General features: G+C 39.6%; 1 protein-coding gene across 6 annotated transcripts in view; it reads left to right on the top strand.

Moving 5' to 3' along the window:
- ANO5 (anoctamin 5) overlaps positions 1-13,567 on the top strand; it is a 61,772-nt gene that overhangs the window by 4,071 nt on the left and 44,134 nt on the right. For 2 of the 6 annotated variants that reach the window (XM_042785191.1, XM_042785189.1), the window contains exons 2-3: positions 8,809-8,853; positions 11,549-11,619. The exons of 1 other annotated variant lie outside the window; for it this stretch is intronic. In XM_042785191.1, coding sequence (XP_042641125.1) covers positions 8,809-8,853; positions 11,549-11,619 — 116 coding nt within the window. Of the gene's footprint in view, positions 1-8,808; positions 8,854-11,548; positions 11,620-12,029; positions 12,082-13,567 lie in introns of those variants that run through there. 3 more of the 6 variants (XM_042785192.1, XM_042785190.1, XM_033006904.2) reach the window with 2 other exon arrangements.

Below are 13,567 nucleotides of genomic sequence, written 5' to 3'. Positions count from 1 at the left end.
TTCAGAGTGAAAGTCAAAATGTTGGCAGTATAGCTAGATCTGGAAAATCTTCAGTTTTTGATGCTGGTCGTTGAAACGGTGGCACAATTATGGTGATGCATCCTGGAAGGTTTTTGTAAGTAATTCTTCTCAACTTACAAATAAAATTCAAAGATACTTTGCTTTTCAAGCATTTATTTAACACACGCATTAGGAGCACATGTCAGAAACTGAAAGCTGCGTTGAAATACAAGTTTTTGCACTCTGGATAAGTCTCTACAGAAATGAGATAACTATCATAAAAAGAAAGGGCATTTCACCATCTCTATACAAATGAGTAATAATTATTATGATGCAAGGAAAAACTGAGGTTAAGATATAAAGATGCTACTGAAAATGTGCCTTTAAAAGTATGCTGAGAACTGTTGGCAGGTATTTTGTAAAAAAAAAAAAAAAAAAAAACCAAACAAACAAACCAAAAAAACCCCCAACCACAACAAAACAGAAAAGCAAACATAACTTCATATTCCGTATCTATAAACTGAACTAAGTTGTATATACAGATGGAGAAATGCAGTCATCCAGTATAAATAAATAATTAAGAAGGTATAGGTAATGTAAAAATGTAGTGAGAGTTATGTCAGTTGTTAAGTGACAACTTCTCCAATTGTTTTTTACTGTTACCTGGCCGTTCAACTGAAGAGCAGTTGCCAGGTTGTACTGCATTATCTATCAGTAATATCGTTGTATTTAATAGTAGTTTTTCACATGCACATGTGTATAAATATATGAATGGGAAGGAAAATCCTCATGTCATATTGCTAGCGATAATTCTTGCAATTACAACATATTTATGGAAGGACTTTGAGGTACTGGCTATCTTTAGAAAGCTGAATAATATGTCAGGAGTTATAGATTAAACCTTGTGTGATGGAGGAGTAGATTCTAGGTTGGGACTTGGTTGCTTGGATTACACTGTAAAGGTGTGTGTTTTTCTTCAAAGGGACTCCTGCAAGAACCTACAGCTGCTAAACTGATGGTGCTTGTTGCTTTAGTCTGATGCATGCCAAGACAAGGCATGCTGGCAGTCTGCATGGTTGCAGCTGGTAAAAAGATGCAGAATAAGGCAGAGATGCTTGAACTGATGCTGGAAACTTCATGTCTTGTGCAACTGTGCTGACATGCTTTGTAAGCACTAATTCCCTCTCTTAACGTGACAATACAGTTCTTAACTTGTCTATCTGGGTAGGCTAAGGAATGTAACATGAAAATCTGTGTAAGTGTAGTTCCCCAGAACAGTTGAGAGTATCCCTTAGTTCCATACCTGCAATGCTTATATTGGAGTAATGCAATAAAGGCTTCTGAATCTATTTCCGTGTACTCAGAATACATCCACGTGTAAATTTGGATCACTCTTTTCACACCACATCAAGGCAGAACTAGCATGTATTCTCACACGTTGTAGGCCTGTTCTCATCATTGGTTTCTGCTAATATAGAGTTTCTGCTTTAGTTGTAACTGGTGCCCAAGAAGTGAAGAGGTAAATGGTCTTAGGTCCTGTTTGCATGGTTGTAATCCAGAATTTTCAATAGATCCTATAGGATATGGGATTTATTAATACTTTTTTTTTTTTTTTTTGACACTCGTAGTATAGTAGTCTCTTACAGATCTGACCATTAAGAATAGCCCAACATTAGATGTTGCTTATGTTACAAGACTATAGCTACTATTTCAAATCAGACTTTTTTTTTTCAATGCACATGAATCACTCCTTTACACACAACGGTATAAGCACTTTATTTCATCTCGGTAGTTTGTCTGGGTCTTTTGGTACAGTCAGAGCCATCTTCCACTGCTTCTCAGTGAGGACCAGTAGAGGTAGTAGAGTTCCAAACACTGTTTTTTAGGAAGTGAGAATATTTTTGGGTGAAGTGCAGTCTTACAACTGGAAATCTCAAGTGATGCCCTTATCTTCCTTTGCTGGCTCCCGAGGGTAAATCTGAAATTTGAGGCCTTTGGCAAGACAGCAGAACCCCCCAGCAAGCCACATGGGCAGGGCTCGTGGTGCAGATAGCTGGCTTCTAATTTTCTGCAGTAGTCCTAAATTAGAAAGTGCCCTGTGGTTTGTTATTCAAAGGGTTTTTCTTAACTATTGTGTAGGAAATCAGAGAGCATATGCTTGCCCAATTTATAGTGTGCTAGAAATATACCATGCGAAGGAGTAATGACTAGCAGATGTGGTTTTAAGGCCATTGACAAGTTGGATGCCTTTGCAAACTTCAGTCTGCTGGTCTTACTTAAAAAACTCTTAAGTGATGGGAGCAATGGTCCATTGCCCTGCTTGGTTTCTTCACTGATAGGAACTGTTTCTGTTTAGGGTTAGTATATGACTTCCAGAGTTACTCCATTGTCTTTAAAGTAATTTGGACAGAAAATTTTAAGTCTTGCAAACTCTTATGTCAGGGAAAAAAAATAGATTTTTTTGTAAAAAGTCTTTCTATACTGTTACATTTTTATGTTGTTTAATATGAGGAAAATGAAGTACTTGTTGAATGCACTAGCAAAATTCCCAATGACACATTTCATTGGAAGCATAACCAAAACAGTGCTGAACTAGGTAGAGCATGAGGACCAGAAGGAAAAAAAAAATGTAGAGGAAATTGGCCATCTGAAATTAAATGTCTTGGTGGCATGAAACTGCGGAGTACTGCCAGAGGACAGTAAATTCAAGTTGTAGTTTTTCATATATTGCTTTTTACTTTCTTAATAAAAGTACAAATTATATCTGTTCCTAGTTTATGCTAAACCTCTTGCCACCGTTTTTTCGGTATTTCCCCATCATTAGTTCCCTGTTCATCTATCTCTTCTCTCTCACAGTATCTGTAGCTCTCTCATACAGGGATGGGAATGTAATGTGTGTCCATCCTATTCCACCTTACTTACATGAATCTAAATGCTAAACAATTTAAAAATACGAGTCTTTATCCAGCTATCACTGGTCTGAGCTTTCCTTTTTTAATTGCATTTGAACCTATTAATCAGTTTACATGTGTCATTCTGCAAAATGATGATACCCGGAAGTGCTAACTTCAGTGCTCACAGCATGATTTAAATCTTGTCTATGCTGGTACATAAAATATGGTAATGGTTATTGCTTTAGCCACATTAAAATGCCATTCACGTTCTGTGTCACAACACTACACTTGTGGTTTCTTGCTAAAAACATATTTACATAACTGGTGGTTGTTTTTTTTTCCTTTTTTTTTTTTTCCTTTTTATTTGTCCCAGTGCCTTTTAATCAAAAAGGAGTTTTCATAGTTTGTTAAAAGGAAGGCAGCTGAGGCTAAACCTCAAGTTGTGATTTAAAATACCTATATACTGTATTGGAGGTTAGAACTGAGGACTTCATGTCTTTTCTAAATGCTAAATGAGATCGTGTTGTTAGGAACAGATTTGTCTTCCGTATATTTATGCCTGTCTAAAAGATTTATTTTTTTCTTAAGTGTTGATAAATATCTGTTCTCTGGAATTGCTTGTTTAATAATAAAACACATGCTGAAAACTAATATATCTGTGACGCAGCCTATACTTGAATGCAATTTTTTTTTTTTTTTGAGGGAATTGTAAAATTCTGTTAAAATATTCCCAACAGTTTTTCTTGGATTTACTGAGAATTTAATGTTTTTCTTGTTAAGAAATAGTTTTAAATTTTTAGGAGCAATTCTGAGTTTGCATAAACCATCATTTCAAATGTAATCTTGAGATTGAATCTTTGGCTCAATAGTTCAGTTCTTATTCTTCCAATAATTGCAGCTGAAGTAATAACACTTACTTTATTTGCTCAGGAGTCAGTAAGGATTCAGTGGGTCATCAGTTCCCCTGGACAACGCAGTCATCCAGCTCGGGGAGGATATGGTCAATACATACATACATTTAGCTGATAAGCCATTTTAAAGCTATGTTTTTCTTAGGTACAGGAAGCACTTAAAATAGTCATTATGAAGCTTGCTTGGAATGAGTGACCTTATTCTGGAGAAGTCTTTGTTCAGTAAATATTTTTGTTAGTGACTTGGTGCTGAATCAGAGTCCTTATCAAAGATGGAAATCAGTCAGAGTAGATCCCACTACAGCAGTAATCCCATGGTGGTGTTTTGGGAGCAAAGGACATAGTTCTGTAAATAGCACATTGATTTAGTGATAAATAATCATGTTTTAGATTGATTTCTCTTTTCTGTCTGGCAGGCCAGGTTATTGAATGATGGCAGGGCTTTATTAAGATGGTGACTTGAAGACATCTGGGAAGGAAATTTTCTTTCATTGCTTGGTAGAGATGAATATTAGGAATTTTCTTCATAGTGCAAAGTAGCTACCTTGTAATAACTGCAATATAAGTTTTGGGGTGGGGTTTTTTTCTTTGTTTTGTTTTTACCTGGACCATCAAAATTTTGCTTTAGGGATATGTGGGTGTATAGACTGATATGCTGAAGGTGTTGAACATATGCAGAATGGTATGACAGGTCTGAAAGCTCTTTTTTCCTGCTTAGTTTTGTTGATTGAAAAGGATGATGTTACTCTGTCTAAGAAAATTGTGGAAATAAGTGGAAGCAGTATTTTGGAAACAATACTGAAAGTAATAGCAGGACCAATAGTAATACTGTCCTACTGCTGCTAAACAATAAACAGTTTACCAACAACTGCCTGAGAATCCTAGCTCTGACTTGGCTTATGGAATAGCTTTGTCAGATGTTGTAAGTGTGCGAGTGCAGATGATTTTCTAGTTTTAGTAGCAAAATTAAAATTTTGATCCTAAAATGTCTATTCAGCTGCTACTTGGCTTTAGAAGCACCTAATATGTTAACATACGTACTGGTAGAAACATGTCTACCAAGAGTTCTACTTGGTGCAGACGAGTCAGGGTGTTAGAAGTTGAAAAAAAGCAAAACTTAAATGCCTTCTCCTCCTCTGTTCTCTGACGCAGAGTTGCTCTGAGCCGTGCCAGACTGCAGTATCTACACACCGGCTGCTCCGTGCCCAGCTGTACCTGGACTGCAGCAGCATCAGTTGAGCTTTTTTCTTCCCACGTGCTAACAGACCCCAGCTTACTGTGGATGCAGAAGTGACAGGGATCATCTTCCAGGGAAATTGATGGTTAGGTACAGTTAAAGGTGCTAGAGCATCCCTGTCTGTGCCTGTGCTAGTAATTAAAAAAGCCAAGGATTTTTTCACTGGCCTTTGAGAACAAGTAGCACAGTCCAGCCATGTCCATATCGCTAAATTCCCTTTTTCCCCAAGCAGGGCAGACTTCTCCATACTGTTTTAAATACCAGAACCTGGCCTGTGGTGTCCTCCGGAGTGTATTTCTGCTCTGGGAAAGTGCTAGAGGCCAAAGACTGTTCCACAAAGTGCACTAGTAATTAAGTCAAGGGAGCAGTCCTGTAGCTGGGCCTGTGCCCTGGACCTTTTATTTGCCTAGTTGAGGCACAGCGGTTGTGAGCATGATGTGGCCTGTGACAGGTTGCACTTCTCCCAAAGAACATGCAGCTCATTTTTGGTGCAGAAGGATCCATCACAAGTTCTGTGACATCACTGAGCTGCGCTGCTTACCTCACACCAGCTGCCATAAAATAGGGGCTGTGGGAGGCCTTGATTTACAACAGCATCATTACTTCTTTATGACAGCACTGAATACACTTACTTGGGTTCTTTGAGATTTTGTAATTGAAATTAAACAGCATGTGTCAAAATAAACATAATTTCTTTCGCGCTGCTTGTTTTCTTGCAGGGGACCTTAATTTTTAGTTTTATAAAGTCTATATTACCATTGTAATCATCGAAAAAAATTGGTAGGTAGGTCATGGATGTGGTCTCCAATCCATTTATCTGATTTTAAATGTGATGGCCAGTCACACTTAAATAGCTTGTGTGCCAATTCTGTAAATTGCAGATACAGTAGCATCTTTGAAATACTGTGAGCATGTGGGTGTCTAGACCGCTAAGGGTTTTTGTCTTTCATCGTAGAATCAATAGGAAGGTGTTTAAGGACAACTTTTTGATTCCTGAAATATTAGTCATATTAAATAGCTTCTTTTAACCAATGGGTCCAGATGTAGAATTAAATTCCTTTTATCTTTTCCTAAATTGTTGGTTTTGCTGTGTAGAAAAAGAAAGTGATTCAGACACTGTGAGTGAAGTTAAGCTATGGTAGAATGACTAACCATTTCATTGCACAAGAAGCCATTTTTCATGGTTGTTACAGAAATCATAAGATTGCACTAATAAAAGTACCTTTTTTTTGTATGTGTGTTATGTAAACTACTTACGTTTTAAGTGACAAAATCAGTCTTGATTATATTCTCCAGCCTTCAGTTCTGCATGTTGTTTCTGTGAGCTGTTTTGCATTACCGTTGATGTGATGATCTTTGTCTGTAATTGAAATAGAAATAGTCTGTAATTCTTAGAGGTAGCATGCTGGAAGTTTAAAAGTAGGTTGCCTTGTGGTAGGGTATAGTTTGGGACAGCATATGTTAATACTGCAAAATTACAGGCCTTAGGAAGCTTACTTTATTTCCAGTAATGTGCAAACTCCCAAGATACATGTTTAAGGAGTTACAAATAGCTCTGTGCAGAATTGTAAGGCCATGGGAGATGACAGTTACATTTGAAAAGAGGCATTTCTTTAAGCTAGGCTATGTGCATGCCCATGACAGGCCAATCATGAGAATAAATATTAAAATTATGTATGTCTCAATTTTAAAGAGTTTTCATACAAATATAGAATGGTTTGGGTTAGAAGGAACCTTAAAGATCATGTAGTTCCAATCCCCCTGCCATGGGCAGGGTCATCTTCCACCAGACCAGGTTGCTCCCAGCCCCGTCCAACCTGGCCTTGAACCCTTCCAGGGAGGGGGCAGCCACAGCTGTGCTGGGCACCCAGTGCCAGTGTCTCACCACTCTCACAATAACGAATTTCTTCCTTACATCTAATCTAAATCTACCCTCTTTCAGTTTAAAACAGTTACCCCTCATCCTATTCCTACACCCCCCGATACAGAGTCCCTCCCCACCTTTCCTCTTGCCCCCTTTAAGCACTGGGAGGCCACTCGAAGGTCTCCCTGGAGCCTCTCCAGGCTGAACCCCCCCAACTCTCTCAGCCTGGCCTCCCAGGGGACCTGCTCCAGCCCCTGGATCTTCTTCATGGCCTCTGGACCCGCTTGAGCAGGTCCGTGTCCTTCTGATGTTGGGGGCCCCAGAGCTGGACCCAGCACTGCAGGGGGGGTCTCGCAAAAGTGGAGCAGAGGGGGAGAATCCCCTCCCCGGACCTGCTGGCCACACTTCTCTTGATGCAGCCCAGGTCACAGTTGGCTTTCTGGGTTGTGAGTGCCCACTGCTGGTTCACAGTTTTCCATCCACTGATACCCCCAAGTCTTTCTCCCCAGGGCTGCTCTCAATCCGTTCCTTGCCCAGCCTAGATTTGTGCTTGGGATTTGTTCAGGACCTTGTACTTGGCCTTGTTGAATGTCATGAGGTTTGCACAGGCCCACATCTCCAGCCTGTCCAGGTCCCTTCCGATGGCATCCCTTCCCTCCAGTGTGTCAACACATCACACAGCTTGGTATTGTCACCAAACTTGCTGAGGGTGCACTTAATCCCAGTGTCCATGTCTCCAACAAAGATGTTAAACAGCGTTGGTCCCAACACCAACCCGTGAGGAAATCCATTCATCACTGCTCTCCACCTGGACATTGGGCTATTGACCACAACTCTTTGAGTGTGACTGTCCAGCCCGTTCCTTATCCACAGAGCCCATCTGTCAAATCCATATGTCTCCAATTTAGAAGAAATAAGGATGTCATGCAGGACAGTGTCAAATGATTTGCACAAGTCCAGGTAGATGATATCAGTTGCTCACAAGAGCAGAGGGGGAGAATCCCTTCCCTGGACCTGCTGGTCACACTTCTTTTGATACAGCCCCTGACACAGTTGGCTTTCTGGGCTGTGAGTGCACATTGCCAGCTCATGTTGAGCTGCTCATCAAGAAACACCCCCAAGCCCTTTTCCTCCTGACTGCTTTCAGTCCACTCATTTCCTAATCTGTATTTGTGCATGGGATTTCCTTGACCCATGTGTAGGACCTTGAACTTGGTTTTGTTGAGCTGTGTGAGGTTTGCATGGACCCACACCTCAAACTTGTCCAGGTCCCTCTCAGTGGCTTCTCTTCCCTCCAGCATGTTGACCGCACCACACAGCTTGGTGTCATTTTGATAGTCACAGCATTGCTCTGGAGTTAATTTTGAACAAAAAATTTGCAAGGAGTGACTGCAATTTATACTAAGTTTGCATTGAAAGGCCACTTACGTTTAGTAGATGTCCTCATTCGTTGTTCTTGATGGGCAGATGTTTCTAGATCTCTTCATATACAGTAGTGTGTGGTGTTGAAGAAAGGCCATTCCTTTAAATAGGATGGTTTTATCAGAATATCACTGTTTTACTCCCATTTTCAGATACGAAGTTGTAATTTCTTGAAGAATTTTAAAGTGTTTTCTTGGCTAACAGAAACTGTTATGGTCCGTCCTGCTGCTGATACAGGAAAGTGGCATCTGGGTTTGTGTTGCCAAATAAGGTGGCCTGGATGAAAAGATGAATCTTGGTGTTTCAGGATGAACCTGCTCCATGCTTTCTGCCTCTGTTACAGTCTCTGGTTTCCAGGGCTTATTCTTTGGTGGGATATAGAGGCTGTGTTGTAAAAGACAGAGGAGAATTATTTAATGGGTTCGTGTTAAAAGTGGATTTTACTTCTGCTTCTTACTGAAGTGTTTTTTCCTTTTAAAGATGACATTGCGGTTCTCACCAAGTTCAAGCCATTGCAGTCAGAAGGTATTGTACTAACTGGCGTTACGCCTTCCTCCCTTTTGTGTGTGTCCTCTGTCCTTTATTTTCTGCTGAGGGCCTCTTGGAAATCAGACTTAAGTTTAAATGAGTCATTGACACAGCATATGAGGCAGGAGGCTTTTTGCAGTGTGATTTGCAAGTCAGTGCTTAGCTATCTGTGGGCAGCTCTCTGGTTTAAGAACTTGTTGGGCATCTCTGTTCCTGGTGCTTGTTGCAGTTCTGGGTTGCAGCTCCTTTATACCTTCCTACATGACTTGGATGTGCATTTCTTATGCTGCTCCTGCTCAGGAGCCTGTTTATGTGTTTTTCAAGGAGTGATTGTATTAAGTATGTTGTATTTCTCACTTAATATGTTTTGCATTCTCTTTTTGCCTTCTTGTGTGCAGCTCTGGCGTTACTCAGTTTTATTCCCCTGGATCAGAGATACCAAGAGGATTTCCTTCCACAAGTTGCATAAGTAATCAGCTATGGTACTGGGAGAGCATTTAAAATGTGGAGCTCTGATTCATACTAGTTCCTGAGGTTAAACTTTCATGCCTACAGAAAGGATAATCCAGAAAAAACAAACACCAAGGCTGCTGTTGTATGCCATGGAATCAGTTCAAGTCCTCTGGACAGCACAGGCAGATTGAGCGTTACTGCTCCAGGGACACGGTGCCAGGCTGCTCCTGCCACGGAGCGCTGTGCGGTGAAACGTTTGGGCTTCCTGCTCCTGGGCCCTGGGCTCGCTGCCCTCGGCCAAAGCTGCGGCAGGCACCTGCTTCCCAGGCTGGCGGCAGGGCAGGCAGCGGGGCGTTATGGCGAGGCGCCCTCCCTCTCCTCGCTCTGCTCTCCGGGGCAGCGGCTGACTTTGCATAAGCTTCCAGCCAGCCCTGTATGAATGTAGAGCCTGTCCTTAGGAATATTCTTGCTGAAACAGTTTCTCCTGTAAATTAATCTGAGTATTTTGATAGTTGTTGGGTTTTGAGTCCACACTTCTGTGTTCTTATTACAATATTCTCCCATTATGTGCCATTTGTTTCTTGTGCATGTTGAACGCTTGTGCTGTGCTGGGAGGTGAACTGAATTCAGTTCTGTGCTGAAGCTGGTCCTGTAAACCTTCTCTGTTTAGTGTTCTTACAGCCTAGTCCCTGTAGCATTTATGATATATTTGGGTAGGAAGAATGTTCCCAAATTACTGAGTTTCACACTAACTTTTAGGAGATGATTTAACACTGGTCTTCTCCACCCTTGTATCAGCATATGGAAACACCTTTCTACAAGTGCATAACTAAAACTCAAATGTTCACATTGTATCTACTAATACAGACTTCGCAGGTGTAGTTTGCTTTAACAGAATAGCATGCGACGGCTTTAAATGTTAGCATTCAGAAAGGTATTTGTTATATATCATATATCATCATATATCATTGACCAGTTTCTTATCACATGTACAGCTAGAAATTACAGAAACCATTTTCTGTAAGTGAATTTAGACAAAGAAAAAAGTTACAGGAAACAAAATGCTCTCAAGCAGTACTTAAGTAGCTTATTACAGGTTTTCAAAGAACCAGTTTATATCCTGCCTGGATGCAATTTTGTCATTAAATATTTGCATATTGCCAAAAAAAAAAAAAAGTAGGGTTGTTTTTGTTTTATTGGTAGGAATAATCTACCTGTAGTTGTCTTGACAGTAGTCCAGTCTAAGCTATCTATACCCAGCAGTGCTTCCTTGATGAAGAAAGGAGTATGATGAATCCTTTGTTTGGAAGAAAGAGGGACCATTATGAGATGCCTGCTCTAGATTGTGATGAGCTGTTTCAAAACCACTTATCCTTTTCCATTGGTGGTGGAGTTATTTAGATGTCTCATGTAGGAGACTGGTCTGTCTGAGCAGCAGAGATGGTTGCTTACAAAAAATTCTTGGAGCAGGAGCCTAATTTATGGGTTCTGAATTAGTCTCCACAGGAAACTGGTTACAGAATAGGTTCAGAGCCACCAACCCAACCAACATCATATGATTTAGGGATCTGAAGACACTCAGTGTGATTTTTCCTAATGTTAACATTTAAGTAATAGAGTCCTTGTGAACTGACAGTATTTGTGGGAAAGTCATGTTGGAGTTCAATACTGTTGTTAAAATTAAGGTGTGGTTTGTTTTTTTGTTTTGTTAGGGTTTTTTCTGAAACAACAAGAAGTTCAGTAGTTTAATTTGATACTACTCCTCTTGATCCTGTCATCGTATCTCCATTATGCGTGGCCATCTGTAATCCTGAGGTTATCCACCATGAATCCCTTCACAGCAACAAACCTTATTAAATTTCTAGCAAGCAGAGATAATTGAATTTTCATAACTGAGGCAGAGAAGCTTGGGATGTGAGACCTTCATGGACAGTAACCTAGCAGACATTTGAGACGTCATGCTGGCAGATTTTTGTTCGTCACAGTTGAAAAGATGTTTCTGTGACTGCAAGGTTACAACCAGGTAGTACAGACTTTAGTATATCGTGTCTTGCAGCATTTTTTCCCCTTCAAATAATGATTATTGAAGATTTTATGTAGCTGAATATTGTTTTCCAGTTTCTCCTTCTGCTTGTTCATAGTTCCATGCCTTCAAGGTTCACATAATTTTCAGATACAATAATATTTTGAAATAAGGAACTTATTTATGTGAATCTATCTATCTTTCAATGTTCCTTAGGGGAAGAATGCAATGGACCTTTATGTGAAACTATTTCAACTGCAGAATCAGAAGTCCCAAGCAGCTCTGAGGTAAGGTACAGTACCGATGGTCTTAACTTACATGCTAAGAAGAGGAACAGTTGCTCTGAAAGAGGGACTTAGTTTTAAAAATAGTATTTCTTTTAAATTGATCTATATCTCCTTTTTTATCCATGTAAACATTTTCTTCCTTTAATGTTTTGGAGGAGCAAAACCATGAATGTAACACTGATACTCATCCAGTCTTTCAAGAGACTTATCAGTGCTACAACTCAGTAGTAGTGAAAAACAGTGTAGGCTTAACAGTAGTTCCAGTATCAGTCTTGAAATGAGATTCAAATGATCATTTAATGTTTTGGTATTGGAAAAACATAATGCTTCCGCACAAATTCAGTGCTTTATTTTATGCTGCATATTTTATTGCTGGCTTGATAGGGAAATTAAGGCACTCGTGTTCCTCTGCTCTAGGAACATCTTGGCAGTGCAGCAAGATTTATGAGAAAGCAAAAGAAGGTTTGAGTTATAAGAATACCTCTTCCTTGCAACATGTACAATATGAAAAGCATCATCAGCTATTCATTTTTCCACATAACCTCATTGTTAAATATTTACAGTACACAATATCTTGAATAGTGTGTGGTCACTATTCAGTTAAGAAGCAGGTCTAAAAAGAATGTTGAAAATAGGCGTTCTTGAAATTCTTATTTTATTTCAGTTTCTGTTGAGTGATTTCTTTACTGTGGTTATTATATGCTTAGAGGAAGATAGGGAAGGTTTTAAATATGAAAACAAATAGTTGCTCTGTTTAAGTAGAGTCTCATACTGGCAATGGGCAGTCATCACAAATGATGTCTGCTGAATTGAGTGTTGGAAAACAACTGTAGCTGTTCTGCTGAACTACTTGAGTAAAACCTACCTCACCTACCTTTAAGAGGCAAATTTGGAGATGGCCATGTGAAGACAGAAGTGTTTCCTAGATTACACAGATCTTTATCTTGCTAGCGCATGCAACCATATCATCTAAATGTTTTCATAAATCTACCAGTTCCATCTTAAAAATTGTTAGTATGTTCACCATGTTACTTTCTGATTCTGTTGTAGGAGCTGTAGTAATCTTTTTCTCCAGGAAACTTTTCAGTGAACAGCCATATCAAATACTTCACTGAACCCTGGGCAGATACAATCTCCAATTATAGCGTATGAATCATCATAGCGTGATAAGCATCAGAGTCTGAAGCTGATTCTGAGTTCCTCTTGAATGTCTCTGAGTAGATGGAGATGACCTGCTTCACCAAAGCTTGAAAGAATTCACTTCAGGACTTAGGACGTAGGAAAAGGCAGGAAATGTGGGAGAAAGGGTGCAACACGTGCCTTATCTGTGTAGGGACATGGGACTTGAACCTTGTCTGAAGGGTGGAAGATTCATGATGAGGTGAGAGAGGAGGCTTTGGTCTTCAGCACTTTCTTGTTTGGGAGGTAGTCTCCTTATGAAAAACATATCTGGTTACTTGCTTAGCATTTTCTCTTGTTTTCTACTTATGCATGTTCCTCACATAATCATTTTTCTTCATATCACAAAGTGTCATATATTAGCAATATTAGTCTGTAGTTGACTTGATGACTTGGGGTTTTTCTTCTGTTATTTTCCTTTCTCCCTCTAAGAAGAGATGATTGGTTTTAGATTGTTTGATTCTCCAGATCAGCTGATTATCTGATACTTGCTTACATTTAAGTTAGTACTTCTCTGTGCTATCCTGTGTTATCCTACTCAATGTCCCCTAATTCACTCTTATTTATCTGATTTTTGCTTTCTACGTGTTAGCCAAACATAAAGTTACACTTAAAATCTTCTTGCTCAGTTTCATGCTCTTAACAGCCAGGACAGGCTTAGTTCTTGATGATTAATGTCCTGGATATTCAGGTTGTCTATCCTTAAAGTTTTTCCATTAATTCATTCCAACAGTAAAATAGCCCTGATTTTTTTTTTTTCCCATATAAT

Source organism: Tyto alba, unplaced genomic scaffold (assembly GCF_018691265.1).
Source record: "Tyto alba isolate M040663 unplaced genomic scaffold, T.alba_DEE_v4.0 Super-Scaffold_8, whole genome shotgun sequence".
NCBI lineage: Eukaryota > Metazoa > Chordata > Aves > Strigiformes > Tytonidae > Tyto > Tyto alba.
The sequence above is the reverse complement of the archived record's forward strand: the minus strand, read 5'-3'. Positions and strand labels throughout refer to the sequence as shown.